At 41.1% G+C, this 23,473-nt stretch overlaps 1 protein-coding gene across 1 annotated transcript; it reads left to right on the top strand.

The window, feature by feature from the left end:
- On the top strand, positions 1–22,712 carry TOM1L1 (target of myb1 like 1 membrane trafficking protein). The gene is made up of 15 exons (XM_014878249.2): positions 1–115; positions 195–279; positions 2,566–2,644; positions 8,360–8,509; positions 8,774–8,893; positions 10,369–10,470; positions 11,051–11,167; positions 14,020–14,153; positions 16,503–16,563; positions 17,939–18,053; positions 18,770–18,866; positions 19,324–19,402; positions 20,249–20,336; positions 20,608–20,680; positions 21,618–22,712. The coding sequence occupies exons 1-15, from the start codon at positions 58–60 to the stop codon at positions 21,676–21,678; spliced, it is 1,419 nt and encodes a 472-aa protein (XP_014733735.2). The 5' UTR covers positions 1–57; the 3' UTR covers positions 21,679–22,712.
- The last annotated feature ends 761 nt before the right edge of the window (positions 22,713–23,473 follow it).

The following is a 23,473-nucleotide window of genomic DNA, read 5'->3' as shown; positions in this document are numbered from 1 at the left end:
GGGCCGGGGCCGGGGCTGGCGGCCCGCAGAGCCCGCGGGACGCTGCCGGCAGTGGCCATGGCTTTCGGGAAGGCTCCGCGGGACCCGTTCGGCACCGCCGTGGGCAGCCTGGTCGGTGAGTAGCCCGGAGCGGTGCCCCCGCTGGCCCCGCCGGGAGCTGACCCGCTGACCCCCGGCTCCCCTTGGCCTTTCAGAGCGGGCCACGCTCGGGTCGCTGCAGACGGAGGAGTGGGGACAGTTCCTGCACATCTGCGACGTGATCAACGCCACGGAGGAGGGGTGAGCCCGCGGCCGGGGGCACGGGGGTGGCACCGGCATCGCTCCGGGACGGGCGGCACCGGCTGTGGAGAGAGCCGAAAGGGATCAGCGCAGGGAGCTGGGTTCGCTTCCCGGGGAAAAGCGGGCAGGCGACACCGGGCAGCTGGTCCGGAGAGAGCCGAAAGGAATCAGCGCAGGGAGCCTTGCTTTGGCTCCCAGGGAAAAGCGCTGCTGTCGCGGGGCTTTTACGGGATCAGGCTCGGAGGTTCTGCCCCATGGGTACACGTAGAGAAAGGTGGTGGCAAAGGTTTGACACCTGAAGTCTGACGTGGTTTGTACAAGCTGTGCTGCTCGTTAGGCTGAACGGGTACCCCGTGTTCTGCAAACCCACCTGGAAAAAGGCTTTGAGCGCTACAACCCTGTCTAAAACGCTTGGCTTTTGCCCTCGAGTTCCGTGCAGTGTCTGCCAGGCTGTGCCGCAGCCGGGGAGGAGCGGGCTGGGATCCTGTGCAGGGGAATCCATCCCATCCAGGTGTGGGATCCATCCCAGCCAGGTGTGGGATCCTGTGCCATGGGATCCATCCCATCCAGGTGTGGGATCCATCCCATCCAGGTGTGGGATCCTGTGCAGGGGGATCCATCCAGGTGTGCTCCCAGCACTGAGCTGGGCTCTTGCACAGAACAGCCACATCCAGATCTGCTCTGAGCTTCCTTGTTTGCACCTGTAAAAGGGGAAAAAAGGAAATTTGTTCTCATGTAGGATCAGCTTCAGCATTGCATGCCAAGAACTCATTCTGTCAGTGGCATATTTTAACACTAGCTGAAGAGTTTTCTCCAGGACAATGAGGTATGGTTTACTTTCTGCACAGGTGTTTTTCTTTTCTGTATCAACTTTTTTTCCTCTCATTGTTTTGGATTCCACACTCTCACCCGTGGCTCTTTGTGCTTGGAATGTCAGTAATAATGACTTCCTTCTGCTTATTGCCATAAGCAACAGCACGCTTTGACCCTCAGTGTTAGTTTTTATGTAAAGTTTCCATGCTACAGAGCCTTTTTTTAATAAACTGTTTCCTCTTGTGCACATCTTAGGCTTGCAAAGGAACTCATTGTAACTTCCTCCTAGGCAGCTGCTACAGTCTGTAACAGGATAGTAGGAGCAGCAGAACTGCTGCATCTCAGTAGGCAAATGATTATTTTAATGCAATATCCAGCTCCTGACCAGAGCGTTTCCAGATGCTTCAGCGAGGGAAGCAAGCAGGAGTGGAATTGTAGTACAGCTCTCTGCAAGGGAAGCTTCTTCTCCAGTCTTGTTCTCCCATCTCTCACTAGATGCTCTACTGATGTGCCTGGATATGACATATGATTAAGAGAAACAGGCAAATGTCTTTTTTTCTCTTTTTTTATCATGAAGTATAGCATTTAAAACTAAGAAATGCAGTTATGGTAAACACCCACCTCATTATATTGACTCTGAAATGTTTTCAACAAAGATTTGGGGTTTTTTTAGTGAAACATTGTATTTGGGCCTATTGCTCCATCTTAGATTCTAGAGAGATCCTAAAGAGGTGTTAGGACATCTTGTTTATGTTGATCATGAGTGTTGGGCTGGCCCTAATAATTGTACACTATAGATAGTGTAATATTAATGAGGCAAAACTGCTTCCCACGTGTGATAACCTCGATACCATCTTCCACCCTCTTCCTCCTACACAGATAAAAGATATGGGTGTATATATAGAAATGAAAATGGCTGGGTTAGAAATGCCCCTATCTCTGGGCTGGAGTGGGTTGTTCATCCATCCATGGTAATTACTCAGATGAGTTAAGTGCATCCTGCAATTATAAGAGTGGAAGTTATCCATGACACCCCTACTCCTGACAGCAATCCCAGGAGAATATTTTCTAATTGCATCATACATGAAAACTACCAGTCAACTCTTGATACATCCGGAAATTGATATTTTCTGTCATGGCAATAAAAGCTAGATAAGTAATTCTATTGTACAATTCTGGGAAAATATCATTTTGGAGCAGACTTTGCAGAGGAGAATAACTTTATTTCTGTGCACAAGTCTCTGGAGTAATGCACAGTCTGCAGTAACAAACCTGATTCACTGCTTTGTTGCTCTACTTCAGTGCTGAAGAGATTTTGCTGAAATCAATGAGGCAATTGCTCTGGTTTTATGTGGGTGTAAACACAGGGGTGGATTTAGTCCTGTATCTCAGGCTGGTATTTTTGGTTCTTGGATGAAGTTATGAACAAGACAACTTTACTGGTAACTTTTCCTCTTTCATTTCTTGTCACAGGCCTAAAGATGCAGTTAAAGCACTGAAGAAGAAGCTGTCAAAAAACTGTAATCACAAGGAGATCAGACTTACCTTGTCTGTAAGTACAGCTATGTTTATATTAATTAGACACGAAGAAGGCAAACAGTCCAAACGATAAGCTGGCATGCAAATTATCCCTGACACAACTCTCCAGGATGTTTTCAGTCTGTTGTTTGTGTGTGCAGCGCTGCCACAGTGCAGATCAGATGGTTTGTTGGCATTCCATGGAGTCCTGGATGATGCAAATTCTGACGAGGGAGCTAACTTGTCCTGTGTAAAAGTAGGATAGTTATGTCCTTCTGTGAGAGCCCCACCTGTTTGTGGAGACTTGGAGGTTAGGATATTACATAAAAGCTACATTTGACCATTCTATTACTCACCTTGTGGTGCTGATCTTAGTCAAACCAAGCACGGTGTGCAGCATGGTGGAATGTGTGGTATGTGCTTGGTAAAAGGAAATGTTATCACACATAAATGATAAACTTGAAGGAAAAGGTAACCATGGTGACTTAGGTAAGGGAGGGAGAGGCAGGGTGAGCTGTGTGAAATTCGGGTGTTATGGTTTGTCTGGGAATATCCTCCCTTGACATAATGTGGCCTGGAGAATCTGCCAGTGTTCCTGAACTGTCCCAGGGTTTGGGGAGCTGTTGTGATTTCAGTCAATGTAAGATTTACTGGGGTATGTTACTGCAGGAAGTTCTAACACTGTCCTAAGTCCTGAGTTTCTGGATTGAGTTACTCTTGACTGCCAATAGTGCAACTGTGACAAGAGTCATATCTTTCGTATTTTAAGTTCTTTAGGATTTTAGTCTTTCATTAATTGACTAAAAGTATTTTCTTCACCATTTCCTTTTTTGAGGTTTTAGAGGCCTGTCTGCATCACTTTGAGTACTATTACTCATGGGTTTGCTATTTATTGTGCAAAATCGTTATCAAGATGTGCTGATAAATGATTAAATAAGATGGGTGATGGATAGTGCCAAATTGTAGGTCACTTAGCAATTGCCCAAGTGTCTCCTGACAGGTTTGAGATGCAGATAATTGTTAAACATGTCAATATAGACCTCAGCTCATTCTGTTTCCGCACTTCTTTCCTGGCTTCCTCCTCCAGTGTCTGATGAGTCACATTTTTGTGTGTTCTGTGTGTTTGCATAATGGAAACATTGGGTTCCCAGGGCACCTGCAATCCGTGTATCAGGGCTGTCTCCTGCAGCACTTGTCCTGTTCTGATTATCTGCTGATAACACAGGGTTAGGTTTGGAAGCTGTTCCTTGGGTATTTACAGTGCAGATATCCCCAAGGTGACATTGTAGCTGAGATTTGAGTATGTAAAAGTGGGAGAAGGATTTCGTTCCAGGTCTGTCCAAGGAAGAACTTTATCACACTGACCTGGAAGCTCATTGTACTGCAGATTTAGCATGCAGCAGGTTCAGCTGGGAGTGCAGTTCCTGTCCTGTTTCAGCCCCTTTCTCTGTCCTCCCCCACTCCCATGCACACCTGTAACTTGCCTGCCAGGCAGTCACATCCTCTTGGCACAGCTGCTGGTTTTTGTTTGCAGATTTCTTCTCCCTGGATTCCTTAATCTTGTTTCCTCTCTTTTTATTTGAATAAAAAGCCTTTCTCTAACTCTCTCTCTCTTTTTTTAGTTTTAGTTCTTACATAAGATCTTTTATGCTTTGCCTCTCCCAGTGCCTCTAGCTTTTTTCCTTTTTCTTTTTGTTTTACCAATACTGCCATAAGTGTAAAATCCTTCCTTTGATGATGTCATTGCTGGCCATGTGGCTTTTACCTTCCCATATCCCTCTTCCTATGTGCTGTATCTTCTGTTTTTATCTTCTTAATTGCCTTGATGAAATTGTTCCTGTTTTCCATTTTGAAATGCTTAGATGACAACAACAATTGATTGCAAATGGAAAAAAAGAAATAATTTTCCTGAAACACAGCCATTCCCTCCCTGTGAAACTCTCATCTCTTAAAAATTCTTTTCCTCCCAGAGTTTTGCAAAAATAAGGGTTCTTTTTGGTTGAACTGCTAGTGCCTGTATTTCTTACAGTAAATGTGGTCCTCTAGCCTTTGAGACTCTACATCAGACTCTCCTACCTACATGAGATAAAACTAAGAAGGATCTACAAATCAAATTTCTTTAGAAGTGCACTGTGATCCACTTCTGTCTATTCAGCCTTGACATCCTTGAATTTAATATTTCTAACGAAGCTGCTTAAGGAGCCCATTCCCAGAGGATGCACAGAGAGTGGAGTGTGAAAATCTTCGTGGAAGCAGCTGGACTGCACATGTTAACCCAGATCCTGAAACTGAGATGGGTTGGATCTCAACAATGTGTTCCTCCTCCTCCTCCTGGCTCTTGGGTGATGCTTTATTTACCTGGAGGAAGAAGGCTGAGTGCCAGCTGGGTGATGTGCTGGGTATGGCCTGGCTTCAGGTGCTCTGAGCTGCTGCAGCTCCTGTGCAGTCACATGGATGGAGGTGTTTGTGTCAGGACATGGAATTGCCTCATGCCCAGCCTTTGATAACACTGAGACATCACTGGAGGTTGTGCAATCAGTGAGGAGGATTAGAACTTTCAGGCATGAATCAAACAGACTGTGTGTGTGTTACTTGACTTTTTGTTGCTGGTATAATTTGGATTCAGTTGCCTGCATAGATCTCCCTTGGTTTTGTAAAGCTTTTGCTGCACTGCCCCAGTTCTGATACCTGTAAGGTCTTAGGAGCTGAACAGCACATGGGGAAATTGTTTGTTGAATGTGTCCCTCTCACTCCTGCATTCAAAGCAGTGGGCAGAAATTTAAGATTAAATTGCTGTTTTGCCTCTGTATTTCATTGTTGGAAAATGTTTTAAAGGAAGTAATTTTCCCAGAGAAATTGTGGATGCCCCATCCCTGGAAATGTTTAAGTCCAGGTTGGAAGGGGCTCTTAACAACCTGATGTAGTGAATGGCAGGAGAATTGGAACTAGCTGATCTTGAAGATCTCTTCCAACATAAGCCATTCAATAATTGCTTAGAGTTATATTTTGATGGGTATTTTTTCCTAAGAACATTTCCACTTTTCCTTTTAATTGTGTGTAATTTTTCTAATGCAGAAAAAAATTGGCATGGCACATGTAGCCTTCAAATTTTAGTTTGTTAAATTAACCTTTCACAAAGTGGAAAATCTGAAAAATAAAAGCATGAGAGAGTCCTCCAGCTCTTCACTTAAAAGAGTACAACTCCATTTTATTATATTTTATTGGATATGTTTACAAAGAAGAAGAGGGCATTGAGTGGGAGCAAAACAAATCCAAATCTCAGTGTTTGAAATGTGAAATCTGAAAAACTCAAGGCATCTGAAAATTCAGTGTTTTTGAAATGCTGAACCTTGCTGAAGTGTACCCAGCCCCTGCACTATAATTGGTGAGTGGCAGCTGAAAGAGCTGCTCATACCGGTTTGCTTTAAATGCTGCCCTTGGAAACTGCATCTTGCACTTCAAACCTCAGCTGGGCAGGCATCAGGATGTGTTCAGTGTAATCCTGGAGATGGATTAATGGCTTGTTCCCCTTGAGTCAGAAATGTGAAGAAGCAGACTGTTCATCTGGGTTTTCTTGCACTGAGAAGTGTCCCTCCCAGGCTGCACCCATTGCTCAGCCCCATGGACCAGCCCTGGCTGCTTTAGGTGTGCAGTGAGTCCTGAGACCTGAGTGAGGAACACAGCTGACTTTCTGCTCTACTCACCAACTTCTCCCATTTTTTGTGTCTGCTTCACTGGTTGGCTTCACCTCTCTGTAGATGCCTTTTATCATTTTAGTTCTGTGATTCAATCCTGTAAACCAGAGCCCTTGGATTGCAGAGTTTGCCTTTCTTGCTCACTGCAGATCTCTGGGACCAGTTATCCTGGAGCACAGCAGCTCTGTCAATTCCAACACTTCTCACATCCTGTTTGCCATTGACAGGAAGATTAACGGTTTGATTGAAGTTAAATTGCCAGTTTTGTTATTAAAACATGTTTCTGTTGAGTTTCCATTGTGCTGTATGGAGCAGTGGTTGGCTTGGCCAGCTTGGGTCTGTTCCTTCCAGTGGAAGTGCTTGGGACTATGAAATCCTATTTGCACAATAAATACCCATATTGAAATTCTAATGAAAGGTGTTATTAGCATGAAAGTGGCTTGTTCATGAATAGTTCAGTTAAAAATAATTGAGTCAAATTCTTCTTTTTCTTATACCAGCTTAGTTTTACCCTGAGTGAGTGGGCTGGGCTGGCATAATTGAGTGGAGGATCCAGACTCTTAATTCAGTACTTTGATTCAATTGGTAAATACTCAGTCTGCTAAGTAGGGAATTAATAATAGGGAGTAGTATAACAAGTTTCCCATGCACTGGATAGAAAATACTTTACACAAAGCATCTTTGAAGTACTGCACAGGCAAATGATTTGGCTTATTAGCATGTATTTCATGTACTCTCTATGAAAAGTAATGTTTTGAGCCAAGATGTTTTTTGTAATTATCTTTCAGTTAGCTTTTTGCACAGCAGTCTGTCAGTGTCTCTTTGTTCTACCCTGTTTTCATTTTGGAAATATATTTTCTTCTGGTCTTCAACCTGTTGTCCTGTAAGTTCCTGATCACACTGAGAGAAAAATCCCAAAGTCTTGAGGCTAGAAAATGAGTTACTAAAATGATTTCACTTAGTCAAATGTAGTCTGCTCTGAGTAGGAAAGTATACTTAACCTACTTTTATCAGGATCACAATATCATCCCTTTCAATACGTGTATCCTTTTGAGAATATGTCCTGTCTCTTACTTGATTCAGGGGAAGTTTTGTCACAAAACACATGAAATTTTGCAGCCTTTTGTTCATGTCAGCCCTTTGCTTTCAACTTTCATTTTTCCCTGTGTGGGTCATCATCCATCTTCAGATTTGGGCCAGGCAAGATGAGTTCTGTTCCTGATTCTGCAGCTCATCTGATTGACCCCAGTTTCCTGTCAAGCCCCAGGTGACTGGGATGTAATGGCAGTTTTTGACATCTCTTCTGCAAAATGGCAATTGTAATCAGCCACCTCCAGATGTGCAAGGGAGAAGTGTTATGTTCTAATCCCATCCTGCTGTGTTTGATAGGGCAGGCACAGTGCTTGCAGGGATCCTGCTCTAAGCATTTGAAGCAGGGTTTTGGAAGTTCCTTCATGAAGATGAATCTGACACTTGGAGCATTTCAGCTCATATGTTTCAAATCAATGTGACCTTTGAAACTCACGGAGAAATTGTGCTCCAAGTTGGTGAATTTGTTCTTTCCTATTTTATCATTAGTCTCTCACTTACAGGGCAGACTAGAGGACAGGCATTTAGTAATCTGATTTTCTTCTCTTGCAGAGTTCTTTAGAGCCTGTCAGACCAGGGTACTTATGTGCTAGGCAGTGAATTAATTCCATTGCTGAACCTGTATAAGTAATATTTTTAAGATGGGCAGATTTCCTGCTGTTAAGGTACTGTGTGTTCAGTAAGTTCTGTGGCATAAAAACAAGTGTGACTATGCTTCTCTGTTAAAAATAATGTCACTCTGGCTGGCACAGCTTCTTTGGGCTGTGCAGGTATAACAGAGCACACAGGGAGCTGCTGTTTCCCTGCAGTGACCTTATCAGGCATTCTAATTACCAGATATCTGTTCATATCCATTCCTGCTCTTCCCTGTAGCTCCTTGAAACCAATTAAATAAACAAAAGCCATCAAGATGTGGGGTTTTCCCCCCCTATTCTTTGTGTAACAGAAGTTTTTTGTGTGTGCAGCTACTTGAGATGTGTATGGAGAACTGTGGCCCAAGATTCCAGTCTTTAGTTGTGAAGAAGGATTTCTGCAAAGACAAGCTGGTGAAACTGCTGAACCCAAGATTCAACCTTCCCATTGACATGCAGGAGAAAATCCTGACCTTTATCATGGTGAGTCTGGAGTGAACTGTGAGTGTCACAGTGTGTCTGCCACATGGTAAATGTTTAACTGTGCAACCTGTTCAAACCCTGGGAACCTCTTCTGAAAACAGACCTTACCTTTGAACTGTTGTGGTTCCTTTGCACTAAATGGAGTTATCGAGAGTGGAAGAAGGGAGTGACTTGTCTTTAGGACCACACGTTTTAAAAGCATTTGTCTGACCCCCTGACTGACCATTTCTGTGGCTGTTACTGTCCCTGATATTTCAAAACCAGGTTTGGGCACGAGGTTTTCAAGGGATGGTGGATGTGAGTGAAGTGAAAGAAGTTTATCTAGAATTGCTGAAGAAAGGAGTGGAGTTTCCATCCTCTGACACCAGCAGTGGTGGATCTAAGGTGAGGATATACAAGGACACTTCAGAAATGGGATGTGTTCATTCTATGGGACACAGAAGGCATGATTGATCTGGTTTTATTTATTTAAATGCTCCAGGGCAGAATATGACCAAACTACTTAAGCAGGTGAGCAGGAATCAGTTTCAGTTATAACAGCTAAGGTAACAACAAAGTGACCTGACCTATATACTAGTTTATTTCATTTCCAAGTACAGATTCATGGATATGTTCTCACATATGAAGCATCTCTGTCTTGAGACTTTCAAGATCTATGCATGCTATCTACTTCAAATTAAATGAGTGCTTAGTGCTCCAAACTTGTCAGCTTCTGAAAGCCTCAACAAAAATGAGTAAGATTTTCACAAAAGCACGTTCTGTTAAGGATATGAGCGCCATCTATCTTTAAGATTAAATGGAGATATGTAGAAATCTGTAAGAAAAGATTATTGTCTGCATATCTCTTCAGCTTTGCACAGTAAGTGTTATTTAAGCCTATGTCATAGGTACTATTGTGTGGCATTTAGGACATTAAATATAAGTATGATTTGAGCAGCAGCTGAAAATACAGTACATGATTTAATGCCGTTCTTTCTAGATTTCTTTTTATTTTTTTAGAAGAATTTTCACACGAGTTTTGGGCAGTGTGAAAGCCATCTTGCAGTTACAGAAATAGATGTCTATAATCAGTCTGTATTATGGATGTCTATAATCAGGCAGGAATAATTCAGATTTATCCTGAGTTCGATCTGCTGGTTGAATAGTAGAGTGCACAAAAGCTTATGTATTTAAAGGTTGTTTGAACAAGCTGTGTGAAGAATGCTCTCATTTTTTCCTTTACCTAGCACATTAGAGATTATTTTGTCTGCCCCATGTACTTACCAGTTAGAATCAGTGGCAAACGTTCTGTTTGTCTCAGCAGACATGAACACAGTTTTTACCTGTCTCCACAAAGTGAAGGGTTGGTAGTTTGTAGTGCAGGCTGGGGTTTATATTTGAATTTTTTTTTAGCAGTCAGTTCAGTTGCAATGCAGGTGAAGCTTTCTCAGACTGGTCCTGATTTTCAGTCCAGGAGACTTTTGTATTTTACCTTCTGCAGAGACCCAAACTCAGCCCTTCTACTGCTTCCAAATGTGATCACATTCCAAACTGTCCTTCATTGCAAAATTGCAGTGGCACTCTGGGAAGGACTCTGCTCTTAGATGGCTTAATTATTCCTTGCTAGCCTGTTCTTGAGCCATTTGCACTTTATCCTGTGATGGAACTTACTTGCAAACCCTTTCTAAAGATATTTGATTTCCAAGCCTCATTTCATTACAAAATAGCCATTAGATTTATTTTTGTAAATAGGACTTGCTCGACAAATTCCCTGGGAGCATTGATGATGAGTTGTGTGGCCTGAGAGATGTTCCTCTCTCAGCAGGATGCCTGCTGCAATTTTGTTCAACCCAAGCTCTGTTTTTTTTGTATTTTCACAGATTTCACTCTGTGCAAAGTCACCCCCATCCTCTGCCAGCCCTGCCAAACGTTCCTTCCTGCCTCTTCCCACCAGCCCAACGTTGCTGTTGACTCCAGAGCAGGTGCAGCACTGCAGGTTTAGGGGAGGGTGGGTTCACCTGAAATGTGCTCTGAATGTGTGACTTGAGCAGCCTGGGAGCCACTGGAGGGACCCTCAGTTCACAGGGTGTAGCTCTGGGCTCCTGCCCTTAGGTTTGTGAGTTACTACTCGAGTGTGTGGATATCTAATCACATCTTATAATGCTGCTCTGCAAATTGAGAAAAGCTTGTTCAGAGATAAGTGAGAAAGCCAAACTTTCACATAAGGCTTGTGTGAAGAGGTTATTATAAAAAGCAGGAAGGAAAGGACAGTTCTTTTCCATTCCTGCTTGCCCTCTATGTAACTAAAAGGAGGAACAGTAGCATCAGTGAGAGGGATGAACTGTAAGGAAAACAAGTAGTGCTATCAGGCTTGGATCTTAGTTTGAGTGCACATTTAAAAGCTGAACTAATTCCATTCATTTCCATGGCATGTTACCAGAGTAAAATAATGCTAATTAAGCCCATATTATACCTAATGGGAAAGAAAGTGTATATTAGAGGTAAGAATTATTGTGCTTGCTCTGTTCACCTACACAATATTCTCCTGTTGAATTCCAACAGATTGGGAAACTGTACAGTGAACTGGATATGGCAAAAATGAATGTGAGAGTCATGTCATCAATATTGAAAGATAATGTTCCTGGCTCTGAAAATCCAGATGATATGAATCTTTTACAGGTACATGATAATTAATTGGTAGGAGTTATTGGTTTGGTTATAGCTGCTTTTTAAAGTGTTGTATCTTGTCATTTAACATCTGGATTCAGATTGACAAATGGAACCCAACAACAGGTTTCTGTCTCTCATTTTGCTCAGCTTTCTTTCATCTCCTTCACCTTCCCTTGACATCTCGATAGTCAGGAGAGGACAATACAGCTTGCAATGCAAATTTAAGCTCTAGGGAATTCCAATGGCAAAGGAATTTCATAATGGAGCGTTCTCTGTTGGGCATGTTCTGTCAAACAGCCCTGAGAACATTCCAGCTGGAGAGTAGATGATGACACAGTGTCCCTCTCATATCCTTCCTGGAGTTTGCAGAGCTCTCTTTATTATCTCCAGTCCCTTAGAGGCAGGCTGAGGGCCAGTGAAGGATATGAAGGGTTGGCTTTGTGTGTGTGACCTCAAAGGTTGGGAGCTTGCTGAGCTGCAGAGGAATTCATGTGCTCATAAAGTGTAGCCTGGAGGAAGTGTATTGCAATAGTCCAGTGGTGTGACAGTGAGCCTGTACATGCTCCCTCTGTGATGTTATGTGCTTATGTGTGTTTTCCAGTTTAGAAATTAAAAGTACAGTATTACTGTAACACTGCAATAGTGACCTGTGTTAATGGAAGCTTTTCAGTTTCATGTCGTCTGTGAAAACTTAAAAAGCTTTTACCACATCCTTCTCTTTCTATCCTCACCTCCAAACTGCTAAATGAGGAAGCAGTTTTGGCAGTTTTGCAGCATTAAGTGATTTGAAGAACTTAACTAATTTTTGCAAGCCTTGAGTGCACTTCTCCTGCCCAGTGTAGAAATTTTCCTGTGCAGCAAACCCTTACTGGGTGCTGTTGAGAATACACTGTTAATTGTGCTTATCCAGTCCATGACACAGTTGGGAAACAGAGAAAGTTTGTCTTTTAATTCCTGTCTCCTGCTGCAGCACTTCTGTATGTGGGTGCCCAGACTGAGCTGCCCACAGTAAACCAGTGGATTCTTATTGACACTCCCAGTAATAAAATTGTTGGCAAAAGGATGAGGACAGGGTGTGGAGTTATCATATGTGGGAGAGTGAATGAAAACTCATTCCTTTCCTGTTGTTCTTTCTGTTCTTTTTCCCCTGTGCACAGAGTGGTGTAAAACATCAGGCCAGGCCAGCCTGTTCCTTGAACAATACTTAATGTTCTCTTTTTGTTTGTGGCACTACCTGGATTGCTTGGATTGGACTTTTGTTGTCACAGAACAAAATCCTTTATTAAAAGAGCTGCTTGTTTAGACTTTGAGTGAGTTGGAGACACTGATTTTAGTCCTTCAGATTATCTAGAGTCCCTCAGTAAAAACTGTAACGAGGTGAACTTGATCAGTGTTTAGAGTTCTTTATCTTCATTCGTGGCCAGGCTCCTCTCCTTCCCTACCCTCTTTTGGACAAGGCTTAAAATACCATATTTCACTGGAAATAATGTGCTGGCCAAGAACTGTAGTTAAAGAATAGTTTCGGATCAGCCAAGAAGATTAACAAACTTTTGTGCTGGATGGTGAATAGACACAGTGAACAGATAGTGGATGGATGTGCAGGAATTTGGGTCCAGATCAGCAGCTGGTAAGAATTAGCACGAATGTATTGGAATCACTGATGATTGTTATTACAGCTGCTCCTCCAGCATTGTAAAACTCCACTTTTCAGGCCAATCCATGCCTGAAATGAGTGTCTCAATTTCCTTCTCTATTGAGTATTGACACTTGCCAGTCTGTCTGTGTAATGAAGTCATAAGAAATGTTCTTTTAAATGTGGATCACATAGTAAAGTGTGGAGTTGGGGAGGTTTTAAATGTAATTACAGACATTAGGCTGAACATATTTCTGTGTGTTTTATCCTGGGCCATGAAGATACAGTACTGAAAAGTACAGCACTCTGCAATCCTGACACAGATTTAGCAAAGGGGTGCACATTTCCTTTTAAATAAATAATTTATTTACGTGAAGTATTGTATTTTTTGAGGAAGAATGAGATCACTTTGCATATCACAGCAATTTCTGAATAGTAGTGTGCAAATCGAGTCATTCCCCCCTCCTTTTTTTTTTTTTTTGTTTCTTTAAGCAGAGCCAGTCTGCATTTACAAATGCAGTGTGAAAGAGAAAAAATGTTGGCTGAGTTTAAGTTCCTGTTGCTAAAGAATTTGTTTCTTTGAACATGCAAAATCTGCAGAGGGGAGTAATATAAACAGTCTGTCTTCCACTTCACCAGGCAATAATGCAAAATTTTGCTTAATAAACTCTCAGAATTCTCCTATTTGCTGGTTCTCTAAGATTCGTGTTACTTTCTCAAAAATCCATAGATTAAGTTTATCCAAGCTTTCCACTTAAACGAATAATTGAAGCTTGAGACTTGTCACAGAGCACTTCTGACCTTTACATTAATATTGTCTTTCCTTCAAGCAGACGTTGAACAGGATTACATCCAAGTATCCTGCTGAGTTTAATCAGCTTCAAGCAGGATCAAATCACATTGGCTCTACATCACCCAGAGGGGTCTTTGTTATTTTGCAATTTCTAATTTAGGCTCTGGAGACACGTGTATCTTTAGAAGTGAAGGTGTGTTGAGAGGCAGGGGCTGTGTAGGAGTGATGTGGGAATTGTGACCCTGCATTGCAGAGATCAGACATGGACATTGTTCTGTTTGCAATGCTTGGTACCCGTGTGGTTTGTGTGAATTAAGGACTCTTACCTGTGATTCTGCAGTGCTTGAGTGTCTTATCATTCATCTCCAGAACTGGCACACTGAGAGACCACAGTTAGGATTTTTAATTTTTTTTCCCTTCCCTTGCCTCGGGCAGAAATTGTACAAGACCTGTCGGATGATGCAGGAGAGGATCATGGAATTGTTGGTGACAGTGGAGAATGAAGATGTGATTGTTGAGTTAATACAAGTAAATGAAGATCTGAATAATGTCCTCCTGGGACATGAAAGGTAAGTGCAGGGCCTCCCTCCTCACATTTGGAATCCTGCCTGAATAAATACACTTAATGGAGAGATGGTCCCTGTGCCTAGTGTTGATCCTCTCCATGGATTTTATCAGATTTTATCCTTAAATTCAGAAGAGAAATATGATTGCAAAAAGAGAAAATTACGTATTTTCTGCCTCCTGAACACTTCAGAAATGGTTCAGGAAAGTAATTAGGAAACATTAGAGTGGTGTAAAGCAAGTTAACAGCATGGGCAGGAAACCAGATGGAGGCACACAAAAATACTTTGGAATTTGACATCCCTTTTTGGCAGAGGCCAGTGAATTTGTCAGCAGCTGCTACAAATCCTTTGCTGCTGGTGCTTATATCTGTTAAGTGTCTGTGCTTTCAGGAAAGAATACTTGTCCTCCTTTCTAAACAATTTTGACAGCTTTGCTGAAGGAATTGACCATGGAGCAGCCTTCTGCCTCATTGCACACTTAGGAGAGTTGCTTGCTGTTCTCAGCTGGATTGAAACATACTGTTCTGCTTGTCTTACAGCAGAAAATGTTTCTTTCTTTCACACATGAAAGCACAGCAGTACTCCTCTTGACATCCTGGGTATTTGTCTGTTATGGCACTGGTAGCATGACTGGATGCTGGCAAAACTGAAATTAGTTTTCAACTTAAAATTCCAGTGTTGTTCCCCAAAATATCACATGAGTAGACTCATGAAGAGTGTTCTGATTTAATAGGGGATACTCTTCCATCTTAAGAAGTTGGCCTCTTCCATGGCTAAAAAGTGTCCTAGGAATCATTATGCACCAAGTACAGTTGTTCTTTATTAAATTTAGCAAGTTTATATATTTTTAATCCACTTCTAAGTGTTGCACTGAAAGTATCACTAATTCTTCTAAGTGTCAGGCATAAACTTTGGGCCTAATCGTGACAACCTTAAGTTTTCATTTACTCTTAAATCTTGTCTGCTGTAGTGTTGGTGGATTTTACAACAGCTGTCTTGAAAGAACTCTGTGCTCACTTCTTCCTTTAGGAGGTTTTTCCTTTTAATAAGCAAAAAAGGATTTTTACTCAGCTTTTGTGTAAATCCACTGAAGTCAGATGTGGGCTTACATTTTTGTTACATGTGATGAATACTGGTGAGGCTGGGAACCCCAAACTGTGAATAGGAGCTTGTGGATATAATTCCTCACTAAAGATGTGGTGATGGAAGGAATGATTAATTTGGACAGAAAAATAATGTATTCTAGTAATGTAATGCTATGGTTTGTATGGTGCAGATCTTCCTGAGTGCAGATCCATTGCACTTCAGAGTGGATAAGTATAAAAATGTATCTGGTTAATTTTGTGTTGCAGAAGATTTGTTCTTTGGATCTCCCTCTGAACAATGATGTGTGTGAAGGGCCAACTGATCTTAATGAGCTGCATCTGTTTCACACTGTGTGTTGTTGGAGGATGAGTGGTGCTGCATTTTCTGTTTCTGGTTATTAATGTAGAATCCAAATTAAATCCAGAGCAGTCTCCACTGTGCAACCAACAGCTCGTGTGTAGCAGTGCCTCCCTCTAGTGTCTCTGCAGCTTCTTGGTTCTTCCTGGATTTCAGATAAATACTTTCTGCTGTACAGTTGGAAAGGTTTTTTCCTGCTGTTTCTTCATGCATCTATACTCTTTTTCTGGTTCTCCCTAGTACAATGAACCTGAATAGCAAATGCAGTTGGATAAGCTGTCTATACATTTGTCCATACAGCTCAGGGCTCCTGGTGCTAAAACACAGTGACCTTCTGGATGCTCAGTGTCACCTGTGTGGGTCTGCTCTGGACCCACAGTAGTGCTGCTATCACTCCTAGAACACACACATTTATACAGCTGGATTTGTTTGTTTGTTTCCATTTAAAACAGAAATGATTCTGGCTGTGTGCCAGAAGAGGTGTGTGTTTGTCCTGGGAGGGCGTGAGGGAATGCCCAGAGCTCTGAGGACAGCAGGCTTCAGCTGCAACAGGGTTCTGATCACAGGGAGCTGGATTTGGCACAGTGGATGCTCACAGTTACCTGCCTGGTGTGAGCAGAGACAAAGCACTGTCACAGGAGCCTTGGTTTTGTTTAGGGACAAGCAGATGGTGTCTCCAAACGTGGGGCCAGGAGCAAAGCAGCTGTGTGGTGCAGGAGGTACCAGGACCACAGCCCTGGAGTGGGATCAGAGTGCCCATAAAGACAAGTGCCCCAGGGACAGCACCTGGGGTCCTTGTTTGGTGCTTCTGGAGTCTTTTGAGAATCAAAAGTTGATTATTACTGGTTTCATATTCTGAATGAATCACAGGAATGTAAGAATGAACATTTAACTCTGCACCTCCAACAGGTTCTCACGGAACAGAGTTCGTTTCCTGGAGAACCAGAGGATACAGCGTGAGCAGGAGGAGGTAATTAAGGATGAGCTCCTGAACTGCAGGACTGCAAACATTCCTTTTGCTCTTCCTTGGGGAAAAAACCACTTCTGATACATGCAGAATTTCATTCTCTAGTTGAGAGGTACAGGAGACAACAGACTGACACTACTCTTACTGATTTTTCTAGCCTCACTTGCAGAATTTCATGCAAATTCATGTAACTAAAGTTACAGATAATGTCCAATGTAAGAGGGAAGCTTGGGCATGAAAAATGAGAGAGATCTATTCAAATGCTGGTTTATTGCCTCTCCAGCTAAGCACAATTATCTGCCATGCAAAAAATGAGAAACCATAGGTTCTTTTCATTTGTTTCCTGTTAATGATCTAGAGACTGAAATACTGCTGCATTTTGAGAATTCACTTCTATTGATTTTTTTTTTCTGAGTCAAAGCTTTCACTGAATTGTGAATAATGGCTTATAGCAAATCTTTAATGACTTCCTTTACTGATTGATAATTATGGTTGTTAATTGTGTTGCCCAAAGTAGTTTTGCACATTTTTCACATTCTTCTAAGCCATAATTGTGCAGTCATCTAGGACTCGACATGAAAATACATTGTGAATGCTGAAATACTGCTGACAATTATTAAAGAAAGGTAGAAGGTTTTGTTTTCCTTGAAAAGCCACTACTACTCCATTTGGTTATGTAGGTGGATTGTTTTGCTTGGTGGATGCACTGTTGGGTTAGTTAATAATCCAAATGGTGCAGTCTGTGAATTTTTATATTATTAAGGAGACTCTGAGTGTAAAATGCATCTTCTTTTTTTTATTTTTTCATCTGTTGTTACCAAAGCTGTATGATTCAAGCATATGGTTTTATTAAACCTTTGGCTGGCTATGTTTTTAATTCCAACACATTCACAGGAGAAAGGAAGGGAACTCTTTTCTATATCCTAGGAAACATTATTGTGGTTTTGATTTTTTGTCTATCCAAAATGGGACTGGAAAAAATCAATCTTTTAAGTACATATCAAATCTCATTAACACAAGTAAGTAGCATGAAAAGAATTGTACAGGATCAGTCAGAAGGTAAATATCAAACCTGTCTCTAAGCAAGTTCAGAATGGCTTTATAGAATTGAGTCCTTTCTGTTTTCTACTTCAAAACTAGTTTTCTTTATTTTTTGAAATTGATCTTTTCTGAAATGCATATTTTGTTTCATTAGCTACATTTCACACACACAGAGTCCTGATCTTCTCTTATACTTAGCAATTTTCAATGCTAAGATTTTAAAAGTTTATATTTTGTGAAAACAGCAATTTGTTTAAAACTGTGCAAGTTCCTTAAAAAAGCCAACAGAAAATATCAGAAAAAACCCCAAGTAACTTACTCTTTTTCAAATGTTAAGCTGTACAGGAAACAGCCATCTGCTCCCTCAAGTGATCTCCTTGGCCTCTCCATAGATTCTCCATCTCCTGTGTCTGCAGTGGTGCAAAGTCTCCCTGCAGTGTCTCCTTCAGGAAGTAAGTGGTGATTGCCCCTTTCCCTTCCACTCTGATTCCCCAAAACAAACACACAAGAGCTTAGTGGAGGAATCAAGAAGTTCCTTGTAAGAAAGAAAACAAAGACACTCCTTAACTTTAAGGGAGTTCCTTAAATTTCCTTAAAAGAATTGAAATATGTTCATAGGTACAAAGCTGTAAGGTATTACGAGGTTGCCTGTAATTTTTTTTGCAATAATCTTTTTCCCCTTTTACATAGATTTGAGCAGTAGAACATGAGTGAGGCCTGTAAAACACTCTGGTAGCTGCTTGTTCTGTAGACTTGGCAGGAAGAAACAGGAGTTTTTTCAGGAGTGTTAGGAAGGCTTGGCTTCAGGTACCCTGAATTACTGTTTGCAAAGCCCCTCCTTTACCCACTTTAGGGAAGTCCATATACTAAAGCTAAAGGTGTAAATGTCCCCCTAGAATTCCATTTTAATCCTTTACAAATAGTGACAAGAGTTGTAAGTGGTATCTTATCATGTAGAGCTCTGCTGGTCCTCTAAATCTAAATCTCTTGGATCTAAGACTTTTCAGAGTCATTAAAACTTGGCCTTTCATGTGATAAACAGCAATTCATTTCAGACTCTTTATAGGCCTTCCAAACAAAAAAATTATTCTTTTAGTGTTCAAAGTACAAGTAGCTACTTTTGCATAATAATGTTTAAATTGCCATTAATTATCTCTTGGAATTTCAGATGGCCTATCTGCACACCCTGAAGATAAAACCAGGCCTCATCCATCAATTTACCCACAGCTGGATTCAGCAGCTCCTACAAAAGCTCATCAGTCCCTGTGAGTAGCCTCTTATGGAGGAATGGCAATGGATAACAGATCCTTAGGGGTATTAGTGCTCTGTAATTCATCTAATGAACATAGGAAGCTCTGAGGACACAGATTTACTGCTTTTACATATTAGTCCAGTTAAACAAGTGAAAATTCCCTCTGTGCTAGACATTGTTTGAGAGGTTTCAAAATACACTTATGTCTGCATCACTGTTTTGTCTTCAATAGACATAAATGTACCTGACTTTCAGCAGGGAAAGGGAGAAACATGAAACAGGTCAGTAAAAGAGTTCAAGACAGGAGAGGTGTTCCTATAATTCCTGTGCATGGGAACTGGTCCATCTGCCCATGCTGCTCTCAGTTGTGACACACAAGAAAGACAGACCAGCCAAAAAAATAATAGAACAATCAGAATGAACAGTTTTGGCCGTTTCTTACTTAAATTCAATGTATTTCTCTCTCCTAGATTTGCAGCTGAAGCACAAAACAGTAGTTCAGGCAGCCCAGCTGGACACATATACAGCAATGTGAACATCTACAGCAATGTGAGTAATACTCATGTTCACAGTGATCATTCTTGTCTGGCAGCTGTCAAATGAGAACTTCTGGATTTACCCCAACTGCTGTCCAAGTGTGATGCAAAGATCTGTTCTGTGCCCTTCTCCATACCTCAGGGAACATTCTACTTGGTAACCAAGCCAACTTTCCTCTTTTGCTGCCACAGATCTTAATGTGGAAAACTGTTTCCTTGGATCCAGCACAATCCCAGGAGAATTTGCAGAAAGCATTTGCTCTATTATTTGTGTTTAATTTGTTGCTATGCAAAGCAAGCTGAGATCTCTTGTTGCCATGATGTTGCTCTGTGTACTTTTTATCTCAGATAAGATACTGAAAGCAAACATACAAAAAAAACCCTAAAACCTCAAAGCCCCCACAGAAACACAGCCCACCAAAAAATCTCTTAAACCCCAAGTACAGTGCAGGACGAGTGTCATGCTGCAGAGAAACACCCATTACAGAAGGAATGGAAGGAATCTGAAGGGACTTTGAGGTAATGTTATGAAGGCAGTCTGAAATAGAAAAGATGAGAAGCAGCTCCCAAAGCAACATGCACAGTTCTTATTTTAAACTGCAAATAAAAGCAGATGTTTGAATCTGTGTGGCAGAACAAGTCACAGAGAGGTAAATTATACACATGTGCTGTAGAACACTAAATGTTGCTTTGAAGGTTGTGTGGAGAATGAAGATTAATTGGGTTGCTAACTGTTGGCCTTGGAATTTTACCTGCAGTAGTCAGAGAGTTTAAAGATAAGTCAGCAATTATGTAAGTTAGGTCAAACCAGTTCTCACAGAACTATCTGTTTATGCATTGTTTTGCTTGATGTCCTTAGTTGACGACTCTTTTAAGCCCAGTGCCTCTGAACCCAATAAATCTGCAGGCTGGACAAACTGTGCCATCAAATGGACCATCACCAGCAGGTAATAAATACTGCAAATCACCTCTTTCATTTTCTTGTTAGAACTTAAGGCCTTTACATAATGGCTGTCAGTGACTAGGAACAACAACAAACATTGACAAAGTCATATTGCTCATGGATTCTATTACAGATCTTTCCATTTTAGCATGTAAAGCAGCTGAGTAGGTAATGTGCTGCTTTCAGGAAGACACAAAAAATATGCAGTAATCATGTTTTTCATTCTGTTTCATATCTGGGTGTTTTAAATCTGTCTGCCTGTCTTTATTCTTCAGCTACGTCAAAGAACAAGTCACAGTCAGCTCATTACTATGACATAATGGAATTTGATCCCTTGGCTCCCACTGAGTAAGTAACTTCTAAAACAGAATTTTAAAATTTTGAGGTACCAAAGGCAAAGTGGCTTTGTCTTCTGAGAGGAAAAAGCAGACCACTCTACTTTAGGCTGGGTTAACTGACCAACTGCATCATTGATGTAAATGACAATGGCTGCATTTTGTATGTTTTCTTCCAATATTTCTGGCATAACCAATTAAGGAATTAACTGTAGTGTGCTCATTAACTGGCATCTGTAAAAATGGAGGAGTAATGCTGTATCAAAATTACTAAAATCTTATCCAGTGATATAGAAAGGTGAAGGAAATATGGTCAGGATCCTGCTGGAAAAAGTTGATTGAACTTCAGCCCAGGTAGTTCTGGAACAAGGTAACCAAAGGAATTCCTGTTCATAACACTTGTGTTTTTTAAATAATGTTTTTCTACTGCATATGAAAAATAATTTAATTTAAATATAAACTACAAAAGGGAATGGATGCTGTATCTCTCCAGAAGGCCAAAATAGTGAGACAGCAAACTAACACAAAACCTAACACATGGCAGAACTCCCATTTCTAACAGTAAATTGCAAAAAAAAAAAATTGAGCTATCTAAACAAAACTTATTTCTAAGGAGCCCAAGGAGCCACTGTATTTTGAGGTAGGGGAATCTCAACAAAGCTTCCTTTTTTTTTTTTTTTTTTTTTTTTTTTTAATTAATGCAGTAATTGCATAGTGTTGCACTTGCCATTTGTTTTGCAGTCCTGTTCCCAAACTTGTTTGATCAAAAGTGACAGTGTCCAGAGGTTCCTCATTAAATGTACAATCAGAGCAGGCTTGGCTCTTTGTTTCCATGGAAACTTGGCCATCCTGCAAGGGAAGCTACACTGCAAACTTTGGGCAGGATTTCCCTGGTCCCTTGTGTCAAAATGAAGTGTGGTGTAGGAGTCACCCTGCTCCTTCTCTTTCAGAGCTATTTATGAAGAAATTGATGTTGTGCTGAAGACAGAAGTTAAAAAGAGCACAGACTGAAGGTGGAGGTGGAATCCTTTCCTGAACACTCTCTGGTGCTGCTCCTGTGCAGTGCTTCCTGGAACTACAAGTGAATAACAGGACAGGTTTTGCATTTTGACACAGTAATTAGTGTTGGAGTACTGAGCTGTGTGCAAGCTGAGGAGTTACTTGGCTCCACACCTTGGCAATTTGTCCTAAATGTTCAGCTGTGTTCTTCAAGGTCACTTGCATGTTTAAAGTATTTTAGGGGCCTGTAAAATGTGACTTCTAAATTCACCTGTGTATGAAGTAACACTCGGCATCTGGCACAACTAAACAAAAAAAGACATCACCTTCACAGAAACTGTAGAAACCAGTTTCTCTTTTGGCCTCACTGCAGTCTCAAGGGCGTTTTGACATACAAATTTTTTTTTCTAAAATTGGCCTTTTGATAGATGTCTGAAGACATGCAGTGGTGCTTTCCTACATCCTTAATAGAGATTTCCCTTTATTATTTTCTTCCTAAAAACCCACAATATAGTTGGATTTTTGTCTTGGGAAGAACCTACGCTGGGACACTAAGTGCTGTCATCCATAATTAACAGAACAGGAAAAAAACCTGCTTGTTCCTCTGTTGTTGTTGTTGTTGCTTTTATTTACTCAGTAAATATTGCAGGGGGATCAATTGTTTCTTTCAATGTTCCTGCCCTGTAGAGATTATTCTGGTGAAGGAAAAATTAATCATCTACAATGCAGATGAGCAATAGTTACTCATTTATTATAATTAAGTTGTTTAATCCTGTTAATAACTGTTTTATCTTTTAGTAAGTGCCTTATCTATTTTAATGCTGAATGTAAACTCTGCACTTTAACGGGTATAGTTCTCTGAATTCATAGCTGATACAAAATTTGAGAACTTAGTTCATGTTCATACCATATAAGCTAATTTTTTGTGAAATAACTGCATTTTAAACGTACTTCATGTTAACTGTTTAAGGGATAAGTTCTCTGCTGCTTTTGCAATTTTTGTAGCATAAAATTCCAAATAAAAGCAAATGCTTACTGAGAAGTAATCACTCATTGCTTCCAAGTTTTTCTCTATTTGTGTATTCCCTGAAACATAAATGTAGGTAGCATTGGGAGTATTTTAGTGTGAACCTGTGCAGTTTGCTGCAGGACCATTAGAACAACTTGCTTCTATCCAAAACACAACCTTGAAGAAGTCTGGGAGTTTTGTAAGCTGAGGTGAAAAGGTGACTTGTTTTACTCTCATTTTTCTTGCAAATTTACAGTGGTCTGGACAGCAGCCTGAGAAAACAGCTGAAAATAGGATTTGAGGTGGATTGATTTTTTTAATTTTTCCCTTACAGCTGGGTTGTATTGGCAGAACCCCCACAGTGAAGGGTAACAAATCGAACTGGGCTGTTGCAGTGTAATCCAGAATGGGTGATTGCTGACCCATGCTGACCCTCTCCGTGTTGAAAGCAGCACAGTGGGCACAGATGGAAGGGAAATGCTTAATTACCAAGGTTAGAGCCTGTGTTGTAGAGGGAATGTGCTCAGCATCTCGGCAAATTTGGGCTTTCAAACTCAGGCGGACACCCCACGTTTTTATGGAATTGCCACTTGCCAGGGGGATATTCCTTTTCTTCTGAAGAATGTGGCCAGAATAAAGCAATGGGTGGAGAACTGCCATCATCAGTTCAGCTTTCAGAAGGAGAGTAGACTAAAGACAACTGAGGTAAGAAGTTGGGTTTTTTTCCCCCTAGCCTGGATTCAAAGATTTGTCTTGATGTTACTTTTTTTTCCTGAAGTGTACTGGAATTATAAAGCT

Source organism: Sturnus vulgaris, chromosome 20 (genome assembly GCF_052056855.1).
Source record: "Sturnus vulgaris isolate bStuVul1 chromosome 20, bStuVul1.hap1, whole genome shotgun sequence".
NCBI lineage: Eukaryota > Metazoa > Chordata > Aves > Passeriformes > Sturnidae > Sturnus > Sturnus vulgaris.
This window is presented reverse-complemented; position numbering and strand designations above follow the sequence as displayed.